This window comes from Pelecanus crispus, chromosome 9 (assembly GCF_030463565.1).
Source record: "Pelecanus crispus isolate bPelCri1 chromosome 9, bPelCri1.pri, whole genome shotgun sequence".
In the NCBI taxonomy this organism is placed as follows: Eukaryota; Metazoa; Chordata; class Aves; order Pelecaniformes; family Pelecanidae; genus Pelecanus; species Pelecanus crispus.
Genome location: NC_134651.1, coordinates 27,615,302 through 27,628,545, shown reverse-complemented (window position 1 = coordinate 27,628,545; position 13,244 = coordinate 27,615,302). Strand labels below are relative to the sequence as shown.

At 43.2% G+C, this 13,244-nt stretch overlaps 2 protein-coding genes across 2 annotated transcripts in view; one reads left to right on the top strand and one right to left on the bottom strand.

Annotated features, from left to right (window-relative positions):
• The first annotated feature begins 948 nt into the window (after positions 1-948).
• SFT2D3 (SFT2 domain containing 3) lies at positions 949-1,641 on the top strand. Its single transcript, XM_075717044.1, has one exon. The coding sequence runs from the start codon at positions 949-951 to the stop codon at positions 1,639-1,641; it is 693 nt and encodes a 230-aa protein (XP_075573159.1).
• Positions 1,642-5,241: 3,600 nt separating this feature from the next.
• Positions 5,242-13,244, bottom strand: part of WDR33 (WD repeat domain 33) — a 71,594-nt gene continuing 63,591 nt past the window's right edge. Inside the window, exons 20-23 of the mRNA XM_075716901.1 lie at positions 9,959-10,125; positions 9,736-9,828; positions 8,705-8,890; positions 5,242-5,890 (exon numbers count right to left, since the gene is read on the bottom strand). Coding sequence (XP_075573016.1) covers positions 5,661-5,890; positions 8,705-8,890; positions 9,736-9,828; positions 9,959-10,125 — 676 coding nt within the window. The 3' untranslated portion in view covers positions 5,242-5,660. The remainder of the gene's footprint in view (positions 5,891-8,704; positions 8,891-9,735; positions 9,829-9,958; positions 10,126-13,244) is intronic.

Below are 13,244 nucleotides of genomic sequence, written 5' to 3'. Positions count from 1 at the left end.
TTCAGCCCTGCAGTAAACGTTTGGAATCATACAGGTTAAATTAGCATTTGATGTTTTTATTACTTATTTAAACCAGGGGGAAGAATTGAGTTAGATGTTCTCATTTTTGGTTTAAAGGTTGGTTGAGGAAAGGGTAATAGGTAATCTATAACAATTTAACAGATTTTGTTGAGCGCACAGTAATAAACAGACAAGCTCGTAGTCATTCTCTGCATCTCCAGTCTCTCCTGGTTTAATGGTTTCTGGGTGCCAACATGTAATGTCTCTGCTCTTGCAGCTCTCCTTTAGGGGGAAGCCCGGACTACTGGGATTGAATGTGTGAGGAGGAGACTCCAGGCGCTGCCAAGGGCGCCGGGCGGAGCAGGGTGCAGGGCAGTGCTCGGCCTCGAGCGACCTCCCAGCCCCCGGGCCGTCACCCCCGGCAATCAATCCTTCCTCTGGCTCGCTCCGTCCCGTGGGGGCTACCTGTGCGCCCTAGCAATCTCAACTATCATCTTTCTCGTACCGATCTACATTTTGAATGGGCACCATCTTCCTTCCAGCTGCCGAAACGGTAAACTGTCACCGCTCGCAGCTGCCAAGCCTTTTCGGCCGCTTCACGAGGGGCAGCTGAAGCGGGCTCTCCCCCCAGCAGCGACTCCCCGCTCCCCCCCGCCTGGCAGGCTTCCCCTCTCCTTTTGTCAGACAAATCTGCCCTTCCTTTGAAGCTACGAGCAGGCGACGAGCAGCAGCGACAGACCCCCGAGCGGACCGGGACCGCCGGCGCTGCGAGGGAACGGAGGGCAGCGCCCACCCCAGCCCCTCGCAGCCCTACGCGCAGGCGCGCCGCCCCCTGTGAGGGCGGGCCGCCGGAGATGGCCGGTAACCCGGATGCAGCTACTCCGCAAGATGGCGGCGGGGCGGGCGGGCGGCGCGTCGTAGCGCCCGCGAGCGGCCCCCGGCCCCGCCATGGCGGACCTGGGCCGGCAGTTGCAGGAGTACCTCGCCCAGTCGAAGGCCGCTGCCGCCGGCGGCTCCAGCGCGGCCCCCGCCCCGCCGGCCGCCGGCTGCGCACGGGAGGAGGAGGGGAGCGGCGGCGGCCTGGGGGCCTGGCTGGGCCCGCTGAGCCCCTTCCCGCCAGGCCGCGGCGCCCCCCCCGCGGCGGCGGCGGCGCCCGGATCGGGGCCGAGCTCAGGCTCCAGCTGGCCGTGGGCGACCGAGGCGGACCCGTGCCTGCCGGGCCTGTCGCGCTGGCAGCGGCTGGCGGGGAGCGGGCTGTGCCTGCTGCTGGCCGCCCTCTGCTTCGGGCTGGCCGCGCTGTACGCGCCGCTGCTGCTGCTCCGCGCCCGCAAGTTCGCGCTGCTCTGGTCCCTCGGCTCGCTCTGCGCCCTGGGCGCCGCCGCCCTGCTGCGCGGGCCCGCCCGCCTGCTGCGGGAGCCCAGCCGCGGCTCCCTCCTCTACCTCGGCGCCCTCGGCGGCACCCTCTACGCGGCGCTGGGGCTGCGCAGCACCCTCCTGACGGCGCTGGGCGCCGCCGTCCAGCTGGGCGCCGCCGCCGCCGCGCTCCTGGCCGCGCTGCCCGGGGGCGCCGCCGGCCTGCGCCGCCTCGGCGGCCTCCTGGGCGCCGCGCTGCGCCGCCGCGGCAAAGCGCTGCCGGTGTGAGCCCCGCGCCGCCGCCGCCGCCGCCGCCGCGGGGGGAGGACCGGCCGCAGCCCGGCGGCGCTCGGACAAAGGGACTGAGAGACTCACGCCGGCGCCAGCCGAGCCGCGGGGCACGAAGACGCCTCTCCGAGACGGGGATGAGGATGGGGCCGCCTCGCTTCCCCTCCTTCGCGTTCCTGCTGGGTTTTCCTCGCCCGTTCTTCAGCAAGAAAAGCAGCGGCGGGCACCCGCAACGGCAGCAGTGACTCTCTAAACTCGTTTTGCTGTGTTCAGGTGTAGCGGTGTTGGTGTCAGCGTGCCGAGCCGACCCTGAGCACGGGATTTTTTGCCTTATTGCAAAGTCAGCTCGATAGCCATGGTCTGGAGTCTCTCCGGCTCTGGGTGGGAGCTGGCAGCATCCCCCTTTCCTACCTCCAGTATAGGACCAAGTGGCTGCTCAGCCTACTGCAAAACGTGAGTGAGATTACAGAGCTGATGGAATGTAATTATTGACTTGCCCGTTACGTGAAAAGCAAGTATCTTGCAGCTGAGGTGCGTAGGGCTGGCTGATGTTGAAACACGGCGACAATTCAGTGAAACCTGATCAGGTGTGGGGGTGAACGTTCAAAAATAGTTAACTGCTATTAACTCATTTTTGTGCTGACCCCTGCGCTCCGAACACATACTTCAGTCACCGTATGGTGCAGTCATCCGCCACCTCAGACCAGTGGTGAATATGAATAATGCTGTGTGCCACTGAACTGCATTTCTCTCTATAAACCATCTTTAAAATATCATCCAGTAAGCGAAAAAAACTTTCCTGGGGCTGTGGGTCACAAAGACTACCCATAATTATAAGGGTAGTTTTCTTGCATGATGATAGGATAAAAGGTGCTAATCTTAGATAGGAGCCTTGGCCTTTGCAGGTATTGCTGCCTTACAGCTGCTGTAAGGTAGCAAATAATGTGGGCTCTTCAGCTCTTAGAACTTTATTTTTTTATAAATCTATTTTTTACTCTCTCAACTTGGGTAGGAATTGCTTGTCACAGCATGACCTTCTAAAATAGTTTTGCTAGTAATTAGAGCCTGTTTCAGCTAGCACAGCTCTGTTTCAATGCAGAAACTAAGCAGCCTTAGGAAGGTGCTGAATTCAGGCTGACAGTCCCTGCCGAGAGCTTGGTACTTCAGTTTGGTCTGTACACTGTGCTACTGTAGATAAGTGGGACTACCAGGCCTAACCTGCTCAGAGCCAAACTGAGTATCTCATGGAGTGTATGTGCCTCATATACAAAATAAAGCCAAACACTGCAATATTTATCTGCTATCACTACTTAGGGTTTAGTTTATTCACCTAATACTTGCTCTGAATTAAACTGAAATTGTTAAATGGGGGTACTTAAATGTACATAGATTGCTTTAATAAAACTATTTCTGTACCAAATGTCAGTATAGACATTCCACTAATGGTCACTTTTTCCTTAAAAATGTAGATCAGAGCTATCTGAGTAGCACTGAATTAGTTCTCCCATTTTTACAACTTCTAAGCTATAGTGTATAAAACTAATTTTATTCCTAACAGCACTATCAAATTAAACAAATCTTAGACAAGGTGGAGCTGTAAACTAGCAGGTAGAGCATAAGGATTCTACATGCAGCACTGGTAAAAGAACTTGACCTGAGGAGCACAGAAGTATATTCCTATTAAGTAATTTTATCCATTTTCCAGCAATAGTGGGTCATGGTGTCATGGACCTGCTAGGTCCTGTCTCTCCTGCTATGCTGTCACCTTCTAAGATTTTCTACAAAAGCTAGCTAATTATCCAATTTTCTTAGACTTTTTGTGCATATTCCCTGATTGTGGAATATTTCAAAAACTTAATTAAAAAAGCTGCCCCTTGATGAAGAATATTACTTACACCAAGTACCATAGTGGTTTAAGGAGTTAACCAACCTTCAGAGGAAAAAGAAGCATGCTCCCTTTTGTCTAGAGAAAGCTGGGTTTCCTATTATTAGGTGCACTCTAACTTGTTTTGGTAGAGGACTGTGGTTCAAGGACTAAAGCTCATCCTCTAAATCACATACTCTTAACTATAAGACAAAAGTCACTTTCAGCTCCTTAAAAAAAAATAGGGCTTGTTTATTTTTTGTTTGTTTTTTTTTTTTTTTTAAAAAAAAAGGCATTCCCCTTTCCTAATGATTAAATCATTGGTATTTATCATTAAAACTTCAGGATAGATTCTAACTCCCAGATGTATACCAAAAGTGACCAAAGCCCTTCTTCAGATAAAGGTAAAAAGCAATTCTCCCCCCGCCCCCCCCCCCCCAAAGGAGAAACTGTGTCATATCAGGTGCATCTCAGCCATTTCCCAGTTAATTCCTTTAAGACCATTCTGTCTCTCTAGAGTGCCATGACAAGGATTTTATAGGCTAATGATGAGAGTTAATTACTATAATTTTCAAATGCCATTTTATACACTATGAATTAAAAACTAAGAAAAAAACCCTTACTTGTGACTGACTGAACCAAGAGAAGAGCAGTTGAGCATCTATGCTTTGATATCTTTAAATAAGATAGGTCATCAAAATAAGCCAGTCTTTAAAAGCTGACTGAGAAGTCAGATAAAATAGCTGCCGTGTGTCACTATGCTGTTACAGTAGCCTTGTTAGCTATAGAACTATGTTGCCACATTATCCTGAATATTATAACATGAAATTCAAGGGGTGGGGGTGGGGTGGGGGTGTGTGAAGCCTGGTAGTGATATCTTTCATTATACCCTATACTTTTAATGTAGGACCCTCCTGAGAGCTGGCTTTAGAATATGTACTTACGTGATAAAATTTTCATTGAGGCTTTAGGTATTAAAGGAGCCTTTTGATAACCTGGTGACTGGAGATGATTAATATGAATGACTTATGGGGAAAACAAACTCATGGTTGGTAAGCAGCTTTATTATGAAATGTGGGAAAAGGGAATAACCTCCTCCTCATTTCCCTCCCCTAGTAAAACTAGGAAACAATACCCTAGAGAAAAAGATACTTAAAATTGTTAAGATGAAAGTGATCAACTATTGAGGTTTGTACTTCAGCATTTGAGTGCACCAGACTCTACTGAACACCCGTATCTTTAAGCAATGTGTCCTACAGCCACTGTAGAACATATGCATCCATATTAATCAAGGTGCTAAACTTCTTTCTTCCTCAGTTTCTATAAACAGATGCTGTTTTGAACAAAAATATTTGACTCGCCCAGGTGAAGTGTAGAATGACAATATTTGTCATGTCTATTTTGCTAGCAGTCCAGGTTATAACTCACACTATGTCTATGACAACTTTTTCTAAATGGTGTTCCACGTTTTTCTCTTTCAGGATGGTAGACTAGCAAGCAGCGGTGATTTCCCGTGTTTTGGAATTTTAACGTCAGCACCACTTGTAATCTGTAGACAGCTGTGGCTAAAGGTGAAAATGAAAGTTATACATGATAAACCAAAAAACTAGGAATCAGCTATTAGTATTTTAAACGATTGAGATTTCAGGAGGTAGTTCTGTTGCTCCATCTGATACACAAGTTTGCCTAAAGACAACCCTCTTTATAATAGTAGGTGAGTAAGGAGTCACACACTGTTGATTTTTTGTTAATTTTTGCGCAAATTACATTCTGTATTCATACAAAAACAACGTAACTTCTGACAAACTGTACATATAGAAACAAGTTTCTGTCTGGAGGCGAACTGAAATCTGTGGAGGTGCTCCATGTCTCACAACACTTAAAAAAAATTCCAGCTCTTCACAAAACGAAGTAGGTAAAAGAAGGTGAGGAAAACACGGGTGGAGAGGAAAAAACAGAAAGCTAGCTACAATATTGCAGCTAGTAGCAGTTGATTGATCTAGGAAAAGACCCTTGTTAGGAACTAATGCACATTCAGTTATCCCAGTTAAGAATCCAGGTTTGTGGTGTTGCAGGATTACTTTACGAGTCCAGAATAGCAGTCTATTTAAATATTGTCCAGCAAGGACTGGGTGTCACCCAGTCAAAGCCTCTTCTATCGGCCTCTTCCACCACCCCTAGATGCTCTTCTTGATTGACCAGAGTTCATGTTATTTCCTCTTCCCCAGTTACTTCCACTCCTTCCTCCTCGAGAAGGGTTATTGCCTCCTGCAGGGCCTCCACCAAAAGCTTCATCCCTGTGGAATCCATCGTGATGGTCTCCATCTAACGAACTAGACCTCCCAGATTTTGGCGCTCTCTGTGAAGGTCCTGAATTTCCTCGTCCTAAAAATGAAGCACAGTCAGTTACTGATGTTGAAATCTAAGCCATGCCTCTTCTCAGACGTACCATGTATTTAGCTAGTTCTTCTGTGGTATAATCATTCACAGACCAAATGTAGTTGAGACCTGTAATTTTATGCCTCCTCCCTCTGTATGATTTTTCTTACATAGATTTAGTGTCTCCATTACAGTCCAGAAGATGGACAGCAATCAAGCAATTCCTTGGGAAATAAAGGAGATTATATCCCATACAGTCAGCAATCACTTAAATGAAGTAAGCTAGAACAGTGGTAGTCATGGTGTCCTCAAAACTGCCAGGCGTACTTGATTCTTATGCTTCAACACCATCTGTGGTTCTCTCTATATTTTTATTGCAAAGTACTACTTTTTTGCCTGAACAAACACATTGCACTGATGGGTCAGTTGAGGTTGGTGGTGAAGACAATGAGTAACATTACTGTTTCATTCCATTTTTGCTAGAAATAATGGAAAACCACTCTGTTTTACTACTAACCAGGAACATAAACTACATGAGCTCTTACTGCCAGGAACAGGATTTTCTGCTTCTCACAGACCTTTTTAGTACTGATATGTAAATTAACATAAAAACCCCCAAGTCAGTAGCTGAAAATAACAAGCAGTATTTAGAAAACAATTAATGGTAGCAGTGCTTTACGGACATGTGCTACAGCTAAATTAGGATATTTTTTGCTCCACGTTAGCAAGAGTGATTTTTTGTTGACTCTGCTTGGTTCTGTGTGAAATAGAGACGAAATTGTCCCAGAGTTTATAATTCATGAAGTTTTAATCTTCAGATGACTTTACCAATACAACTAAAGGTGACACAGCCCATATATGAAAAAGTATTGTTCATGTTTTATTTATCAGGCTTTCTGCCATTGTTCTAAACTTTCTTTGGTACATTAATGAGTTGTCTAGGCACAAGAACTGTGGTAGTTAACAGTTGTTTTGACTTAAGTATTGTTTTGACTTCAGTAAAGAATCAGAGTTATCACAAATTATTATTGAAGCTGGAGAAGGCATCCTTACATATTTGATAAGATGCTGGCTAAATGAGACACACAACCTACAGGTTTGAAAGGAAAAATATTGATACAGAGGGAGTTTACCAGCAGAGTTTTATTAAAAACATCTGTGAATGAATGATAAAAACTGCTGTTAATACAACAATGGAAATACAGTCCACACAGAGGAGGACTGGCATACAGTTAAACTAAATGATCTTCAGGACAATAAGAGAAGTGGAATGAAATTCAGTGGCATAAAAGACGAAGCTGTGCAGTAGAGGTCGAACAACAACGAAAAAAATCAACTTATAGGCTGGCAGCTCAGCATTTGGAAGCAACTGAGAAGGACCTCTGTCGCTGATCACTACCTAACAGTGGGTAGTCAATATGAGGGCATTAAAAAAGAGACAACATTTAAAAAAAAGACAATGGCAATACTGAAATTTATAAGAAAAAGGATCAAAAACTGGTGCAAGGCTAATAGGATGATTGTGGAAATGGCATGCACAGTAATAGGCTCTGAACCAGCTACTAACTCCAAAAGAATGTATTTTGTGGGTTAGAGTAGCTAGTTGCATGACAGTGCCATGTGACTCTTTAAAGAGGGAAATATGACATCAGGAGCTATTAGGAAAGAATGGAGAAAACAGACCAAAACCACGTGAACTGTAGAAATCCATGGTTAAACATCATCTTAAATAATGTGTGCAATTCCTAGTTACCCTGTTTAATTTACAAAAGGATAAATTCAAACTGAAAATAGCATATACAGAGTAATAAGGATAGTAAAAGGTACAGAACAACTTTCCAGAGAGAACAACTGAACAGATCAGAGCTCTGACTTGGAGAAGAGCTAGTTCAGGTTGGAAATGGTAGAGTTCGATGCAATCAGAGGTGGCATTCAGAAATAATAGGGATCAACTTTCAACTGTTCCAATTAAAACACAAGACATCATCGAATGAAAGTAGTGAACAACAGGCTTAAAACGAGAAAAATATTTTCCTTCCTTCCTTTTGTTTTTTAAAGCATAGTCTATGGCAATTAAGTTTTAGAGCTCTGTCCACAGATGTTGCGGATGTCAAAAGTTTGTATGGTTCTTAAAGCAATTAGAGAAGCATGCAAAAGGTAACCGTCAAAAGCCATTAAATACAAAAATATTTTAGCCAGTCATTGAACTACGCATCTGCGTAGGTTTAGAGAGCATTTCAGGGACGTATCACTACAGACTTACAGTGTTCTTAACACTCTTCCCTCAGTACCTGCTACCGGCTATTGTTGAAAACAAGCTACTGAGCTTTATGGACTTCTGGTCTGATCATGGATGGCCATGCTTACACTTTACAAGTAGAGAACTCATAAGGAAAGACTTAAAGTCTGGGTTCATTAAGTCCAAAAGAATGAAGGCTGAGACAGGAAAGATATTTGAGTTAGAGGATGCTAGCACAAGCATGAATATTAACATATAACTATTCTGAAAATTAGAGGGGAAAAAAGCTCTTATTAAGAGTTTTCCAACAGGAGTAATAGGGAGCCAAAAGCTAACTGCTTTTGAACAGGGCAGTAAATAAAAGGATTATATGATGCTAAAGAGAAGATCTGGATTTGATGTCCCAGAAAATCTCTTTTCTTATGTTCCTATAAGATTGGTCTTCAGCTTCAGAGCTGGTAAGATCAAATATTTACCAGTTCAGCTTTATCCCCTCTGAATAGATAAGGAATTCTGGATAAGCCTACAGTTGAAAAATGTGGCAGTGTTACACAAGGCTTTCAATACAAGGGGCTTTTTACCTTTGCCTCTCTCCTCTGGAGGTCCACCTGGAGCATCCATTTCTCTGTGGTCAGAGGTCCCTGGTCCGTCATGCCAGGGACGTTTACGTGGTGGCAATGAGGCCATGTCCATGCCCTGGAGCGAAGAAGAACGTTCTCTGTTAGCTGGAGAATGCCCGTCATGAGGAGGGTGATCTGGACGAGGACCTGAGCATGAAGAGAAAAAACAGGATAATAAGTAATGTTTATCTGATCATTATTCCTAATTTTTTGAGGCAGTCACATAAATTTACATACTTTCCATACTATCTGGCACACAATTCTAAGTTAAAATTACATAAAGCTTCCCTCCCATCCCAACAGGCAAACAAGCAAGCATTAGATGAGTAAATTGTAAGAAAGCTAAAGGTAAAACAGGTTTAAAAGATGATGGGAAGGAGAGAAGTGACAGATCTAAAGTGTTCTTTTCAGTATCAAATATTTTCATATATTTTAGAGACAATCACATCTTCATTTATTCATGTGTCATTTGTGCTCATTTTTTCTATGACATTCTAAAACTCTGTTTTGCCCCATAAGGGGTTGCCCTTAGTAACACAAATGCAAATACCAATAAGCTGTCAGACATCACAGGTGAAAACATTATCTTTGCAAACAATAGGTACGATGCCACCCAAGAGAAAGATTACTATTGGCATTAATACACTGTCAAAAAAACCCCACAAGATATGCTTCACTCATCCACAGGTGACAACAACAGGCGGTTCTGGGCTGTACAAGAATTCAGCTTAAAATCAAGACTTTAAGGCCACCATAATTTTTTGTTCCGTGATACAGCTGCATTTAGAGCCAGTTAAATTCTGTATAGTTAATTTTTTTCCTAAATTTACAAGTCCAAAGAACTATGTTTTGCTTTTCTCATGGTAAAAGACTGGTAACAAGCATGAGCGGTACAGGAAAAAGAGGTGATTTCTTAAAAAAATTTTTTGTAATTGTTTATATTGTAGAAGTCTAGTCTATTAACCTAAACCAAACCTCACCAAATTTTTTACCTGGTTCTCTGTTTCCATCCCAGGATTCTGGTTTCCGCCCTCCTTCAAAGCGTGGAAATTCGTCTGGAGTAGGAAGTAAACCCTTACGGCCTCCTGAGCAGTAAGAGACACAGGGGACAGGAATGAGAAGAGACATTGTATTAGTGAAAATACTGTAATTTGCCCAAGAAACGTCTTTGCTTCCTTATCCTTGCATTTCAGTATGGAAGAATGTTCCCCTCACCTCTAAGAGCACCACGACCTCGCCCCCGAACACCATGGTCCCTTCCTCTTGAGTTTTCATCTGGAGAATCAAAAGTGTCATCTGGCCCAAAATCTTCAGGGCCAGGAAAGCCATCTCTCCCCCTGGGTCCCCGGCCCTCATGTCTCGAGGGTCCTCCTCTTCTGAAGCTACAAGAAAGAACATGGTACAAATGTGGTTTTTAGGCAGTATTTAGATTGATAAACTTGAGTCAGCTTCAGTTTCATAATCAACTCATTTTTGAACTGTTTTACTTAATATTATAGCACACACCGTTACTAGAATAGGATTTGGAGGTGGAAAAGCGCTCATTTTCTGCCTTTGAGCACTTCGTTTATTCATTTTTATAGTTTTCCTTCATATTTCCTTCTGTTGATTGTCTTGTTTTTTCATACAAGAAAAATATTGTCAAATATACTGTGTTCATTTAATGAAAAGGGGGAAAAAACAAATCAGTGAGCGATGATAGATATAAGGTAAGGTAAGAAAAAGTATAAGTGAATTTCCCTTAACTGTGGTGGTCTTTCCCCTTTCCTTTTTTCCCTTCCGTTTTAGTGAGAAAAACCGAAAAAATACAAGCAGCGGGAGTCATGGCTATAACAAAACATTCCAGCATCTCATTCCTATCGATTTGGGATTCTTTTGCTAGAATATTCTCTTTTTTGTTCCATTCTTCTAAGTGTACAATTTTTGCAAATGAGTCTAGACTGCACATGGCCCTGTAGGGATGATGATTGCTGAACAGCATGCACAGTGGCATTCTACAACCTGAAGCGCAGTTTATCCAACTGCAATAATGAAGAATTTTCTTTTGCAAAATGTAGTTATGACACTGAAGTTGACAATTTCCTTCTAGTAAGTACCACACAGCATCTTCAGTAATTTGGTATGATTGGGTTCTGCATCTCATCTTAAATGAGTATATCTCCTCCACTATCACACTGGGGTTTTAACAGAGATCTTCAGAGAGAAGAATGGTTCTTAATGAACCGTCAGTCCCATTTCAGGTAAGCCTATAGATGGCTGCATGAGCACTAGTGGTTTTGGTTTTTACATTACCAGTTGAAACACTTGGAGTGCTTGTAAAAGCGCATATATGTTCTGTGTATTACTGCAACTCCAAAAGTATGCACTAGCACCGGTTGTTACGATCGTCTCGGCTTACAGCCCAGTTTCTGTGCAAGCACAGGCGAGATGTTTAGGTGGTGCAGGCACACTGGTTCAGGAGCCCTCGCAGTGCGACCCCAGGCTGCTCCTGCCCACCCCTCAGTGACAGCACAGGTAATGCAGAGCACTCTTTGCCCATTCACACTGATGCCCCCCACCTCCCCTCTCTTCCGAGTTCCACACTGGCCAAACCGTAACCACCGTAGTATTCAGATGGTGTTGGCTTTGTGCAACATCCCCTTCCCCAGCTCATTAACGACACAGTGCATCCTATTACAAGCAGAACTTTAGACACTTTTATTTAGAATTTTAACAACATTAACCTTTTAATTACAAATTTAAATATTTTAACAGTAGTCATAACACAATACAATATTTTTAAACTTTTACATTTGTTTTTTGTTTTTTTTTAATTAAAAACAATAGGTCTGTCTCCACCTCCCAGAAAACAAACACAATACAGAGAGGAGGCTGCTGTGCCTGTATAGGTACAACAGTGGATGGAGGGAGTGCTGTGTATGGACAATGAACCATTTTACATTAACCTGGATGATTTGGGAAAACAAACTGAACAGTTTCAGGTACAAATGGTTCAAATAACCACATAGCGATACTGTTTAGCCTTGAAACAGCACAGTCCTCTAGATGTTTTTTAGAGGGCCTCCCATTTTAATACTGACATGGTGTGATTCTGCTTAGCTTGTAAATTACCAAGATTTGCAACACGAGGTCCTATGGCTAGCATGAATAGGGCCTTTCCTTTTGTTTCCAAGCAACATTATGGACACAGTTTAGTTTTGAAATCTATCATACCTATGCCTGACATAGCCACAGCTCCTAATATTGTGTTATGTATATCCTTTTTCACTTTTTCATATCGGTCACATGTAAAACCCTGCCTTGCATAGGGCTCAGTTCCTGTTTGACTGCTCTCAGATCTTCTTCCTTGAGGCCTAGGACCTTAATGTACAGAACTACACACTCTGCAGATTAGCAGGCAGGAAGAGGCAGGTCTCTGTGGTAGAAGCATCATGTTGATATGCACAGGTAGAGTAAGAACAGGACAGGGATGAAAAGGATGGGAAATTAGAGAGAAACACACATACACACACTTCCCTCTCATGCTTGATCAAACCAGTTACAATCTAAATTCCAAACCAAGTCAGCTAAACGAGCGGTTGGGATTCTTAAGTTCACCTCAGCATCTGCAGTAAATGGCACTGAATTCACCTTCATTCAAAGGAATTCATTAAGTTTGCAAGCACAATAAGCCTTTTATAGCCCTGTGCTGATTCCTTTTAAACCAAACTCTCTGTACAAACACTTGTACTCTGACAAATAGACTCTTCTTAGTTCAGAAGTCAGATTTACAGGTCACAAGGTTTTTGGACTCTCTTCCTGAAACCTTTTTAAAAATCAGGAGCATCATAAAATATTTGCCAGTCCCTAAGCATTTCCAATACAAGATTTGAAAATCTCTACTGAGCTTCTAAAAGTGTTGTCTGCTGTGTCTTTCAGAATTCTATAATGCAGACCATTCAGCTTGGATTCTCTCTATTTTTACTTTTTAGAAATGGCTTTAATTGTTACCTTCTTTTAGTTACTGTTCATTTCTTTTCATACTCTTCACACAAAAGGAAGGTACACCTTTACAGAGCTAGGTAGAAAATAGCTAAAAGAAGAGCTGTATAGATGCAAAGTAAAAGGAATGTAAGAAAATTATTAAAAAGGCAACTAAAACACACACAATTCACATTATGTGGAGACCACAATATATTTGTACAAGTACATGTTCTTATACATATAGAGTTGGTGGTCAGTGAGAGGCTTAGACCTTGGAGGCCAAATTTAACTCAGTTAAACTAGCATAAATCTGCAGCAATTTCAATGACAGTTAATCTTGCTGACTTAGCGTAATTCCTCCATATTTACATTGGTAACTAGAAGCAAATTCATCCCTTTGTGATTTATTTGGAAATTGTGAGCAATGAGATGGACATTGCTGTAAATCAGATTATTGTTGAGTTCTTCGCTTGGCATTAAGAAATAATTCAGAAAGAAATAAAATTTCTACAAGCAAAACCATCAGAAAATAGTCTCA